The sequence below is a fragment of the Urocampus carinirostris genome, chromosome 8 (genome assembly GCF_059441175.1).
Source record: "Urocampus carinirostris isolate Australia breed hairy pipefish chromosome 8, RoL_Ucar_1.0, whole genome shotgun sequence".
Taxonomy (NCBI): domain Eukaryota; kingdom Metazoa; phylum Chordata; class Actinopteri; order Syngnathiformes; family Syngnathidae; genus Urocampus; species Urocampus carinirostris.
In genome coordinates, this window is record NC_142356.1 from 25,711,880 (window position 1) to 25,715,508 (window position 3,629).

At 43.2% G+C, this 3,629-nt stretch overlaps 1 protein-coding gene across 1 annotated transcript in view; it reads right to left on the reverse strand.

Moving 5' to 3' along the window:
• The window catches only part of fam193a (family with sequence similarity 193 member A), a 40,887-nt gene extending 39,686 nt beyond the window's left edge, over positions 1-1,201 (reverse strand). The window contains exon 1 of the mRNA XM_088342110.1: positions 778-1,201. Within this exon, the coding sequence (XP_088198236.1) occupies positions 778-999 (222 nt within the window). The 5' untranslated portion in view covers positions 1,000-1,201. The remainder of the gene's footprint in view (positions 1-777) is intronic.
• Positions 1,202-3,629: the final 2,428 nt, after the last annotated feature.

Here is a 3,629-nt window from a genome sequence, read left to right on the forward strand (position 1 = left end):
ATAGAATGCTTTTCATGGTTCTTTGAGTTTAAAGGTTTCAAACCTCTGCTTTGAACCATCAATCCAATAATGTATGTATTTAAGTCAATTCTTATTTGTGAATCAGACAACTATAAACGACATTAAAAATGTTTGACTTGCTTGACCCACCACACATTAATAAACAGTTATTATGATATTACATGCATGATGTAGACTCCAATATCAATAACAACTATGCTACAGACCTTTTTTTTCAAATGTCCAAGTTTGACATTTACAGAGTATTACAAGCGGATAATTGTATCCACAAACCACTCTTGGAAAGCAGTAAACAATGTAGCGAGAGATCAGAACCGCCTCTAGGCCCCAAGAAGTGCGAGTTGTTAGCATGGTTAGCATTTGTGTTTATCTGCGAGCGATGTGCTTTGAGAAGCGTCTTTCCTCTTGATAAAGGTGTCCTTATATCACAGATCCTACTGTTATATTTGAAATAATGTATCACAGAAGTCAATTGAAGGAGTTGCGAGGTAGAGAAAAGTTATGTAGGTTTGTGGCCAAGATTCTTTTGTAACAGGGTAGGAACGCGGTGCAATGTACTGTGGCAGTCAAAGTTGAAATGTCTATTATAAAAGAGTTAAAACAATCGGAAAGCTAAACTTTTGGGAAAAGAAGCGGTCATGGGACACTTTAGCTTGGCGTCTTCCTGTCATCAGTTTCGGGGCCTCGTCAGATTAGCGTCGTAGGTAATGTGCCGACATGCTTGGTTGCTTGATGGGAGGGGGAACCACTGCTTACCTCCCCGTTGATACCTGTCACCGATCCCATGTTGCAGCCCGTGACAGGTGCGAGAAAGCCGGCAGGTGTCGGAGCTCCCGTGCATCCCAGGGCCGAAACAACCCTGGCCTTAGCGCCGACTACGCCGCTAGTGCCGCTGTTGCAGACAGCACTGCAGCTACTGCCACCGCCCCGCTTATTCTTCCTGCGTTTAGCCCCTCGCTTAGCATCGGTTGGACTCATCTTTCTGCGACACGGCAGGTCGTCCTGGCTCTGTAGGCTCTCCAGTGAGAGGTTGGGCGATTGTTGTTGTTTAGATTGTTTTATCAGGGAGGAAAGCCAAGAGGGAAAAGTGCAAAAACGCCGACTTGATTGTGACCAATATGGCTGCTTTGGTTAGGGCTGCGCTGCCTCAGCTTGGTTTGGGTTGGCGTTGTGACGTCGCTATGCGTGAAAGTTTGCAATGAATCGTGGGAAATGTATTTCTTGGCCGTGGCAATAAACGCATCCGGATATTCAGTAGGGAAATTGACAGGAGTCTCAGCTCTTTTTTAGAGAATCGGTTCTTTTGGCTCGGCTCACGAAAAAGAGCCGCAAGTTTCTGGCCCCAAACGGCTCTTCGGAGTGTTTTTGTTGCTTTAATCCATATATTAAACATTATTTTGTAACATTATGCAAGAAATTACTGTGAAAAGGGGAAACATAAAGCAAAAAAGACAACAACAAAAAAAGACAACAATGAAAAAAAAACGAAAGAAGAAAAAAAATTAAAGATAAAGGAAAAGGGACATAAATAAAGAAGAGGAAAATCAAACATTGAGAAAAAAGCAAAAAGCTCAGTAAAAAAACAACGACAAAAAATAAAATAAAAATGGACAAAGAAAGAAAAATGAGAGTAAAAAGTAAAACACTTTGAGAAAAACAAATTTAAAAAGGTGAAAAAGAGAGAGATAAGAAAAAAAGTGAGAAAAAATGAAGACCTAATCTAGGTAAAAAGAAAAGGAAAAGGAAAAAGTGAGAAAACAAGAGGAAGGAAAAGCAAGAAAATCAAGTAAAAAGTTATGAATAAGAAAACAAAAGAGGAAAAAAAAGATATAGCAAAGAGGGCAGCATGGTGGTTGAGTGGTTAGCGCGTCCACTTAAAATCTAAGGTCATGGGATCAAACCTTCCTGTGTGGAGTTTACATGTTCTCCCTGTGCTTGTGTGGGTTTCCTCCAGGCACTCCAGTTTTCCCCCACAATCCAAAAACATGCATGTCAGGTTAATTGGCCGGTCCAAATTGTCCCTAGTCATTGTCCCTGGATGGATAGATAGATAGATAGATAGATAGATAGATAGATGGATAAGAGAGGGTCAGAGACATTCTTGCTTGCCTTTTGGGGGGAGCGCACTCCTCTTCATCTTGGTGGGAGGGCGCTTCCCTGATCGACCAGTTCGGAGTGCATTCCATTTTACTTTTATTCTGTTTAATCTTTATTTTGAAACTTTGTAATAAATGTCCTCAACTGCATTGCTTTTCTCCAGCTCTATTTCTTCATGGTTATAATTCTCAGCATGGTCCCAGAAAAGAACATGCAGTGGGACACGGAATGTCCTTTCGCCTTTACAACACATATTTTTCCCCTTTTTTTGTATGATATACTCTCACTGTAATACAATGGAGCCTCCACAGATTCCGCCGCTATGCCGAAAGTGACACTGGCTGGGTGAAAGAAGAGCGGGGGGGGGGGTGAAAGTAGTGCAAGAAATCCAACGGACACATTTTTGTTTTGTTTTACTTTTTTTTCCTATAGTGTTTTTCAGCATATATCCATCCATCCATCCTCAGTAGGGTCACGGGGGTGCTAGAACTCATCCTAGTTATCCTCGGGCAGTGGGCAGGGGACACCCTGAACTATTGCCGGACAGTCGCAGAGCACACAGAGACAGACAACTCACTCGTTCATTCACAACGAGGGACAACTTGGACCGGTCAATCCACCTGAAATGCATGTCTTTGGAATTTGGGAGGAAACCGGAGTGCCAGGAGGAAACCCAAGCAAGCACGGGGAGAACATGCAAACTCCACACAGGAAGGTTTGATCTCACGACCTCAGAACTGTGTCCCACACGTGCTAACCTCTGCGCTGCCATGCTGCCTTTTTCATCATACATAAAGACTTTAATTTTTGTGGGTGCTTGAGCACGCTCAAAACCGGGGTAGTTACGCCCATGCTTCAAACTGTCTCCGTGCATTATCTTTCATTAACCAGCTGCATACAATTAATCAGACATATTCTGCACATTGTACGCCACAGGTGTCAAACAGGAGGCCCGCGGGCCATATCAGGCCCGCTTAGGGATTGAATGCGGCCTGCGAGACAACACTCAGAGAAGCGCGAGAGAAAAACAAGCTGCAGGTTGAAATATGTCAACTTGATGTTGCCAAAGCCAGGTGCCTCTCACAAAGACACTGTACTTGTATTTATTTCTCTCTCTCTCTCTCTCTCTCTCTCTCTCTCTCTCTCTCTCTCTCTCTCACTCTCTCTCTCTCTCCTACCCATTTTCTCCCACTCTCTGTCTCTGTCTCTTTCACTCTCTGTGTCTCTCTTTTTCTCTTCCTTTGTTGCTCTTTGTCTTTTTCTCTCTCTGTGTCTTTTAACCTCTTTCGCTCTAACTTCCTTCTTTCCTTTTCTCTCTTTTCTCTTCCTCTCTTCATACCCTTTGCCCTTTCTTTTCTCTCATTCTGTCTTTCTATTTCTCTTTGGATTTCTTTCTTTCTCTCCCTTTCTTTTCCCCCTCTCTCACGACTTTTTATCTTTTGTTTCACACGCTCTCTCCCTCGCTCTCTCTTTCTTTCTTTGTCCCGCCCTCTCTCCTTTTGCCTCCCTCT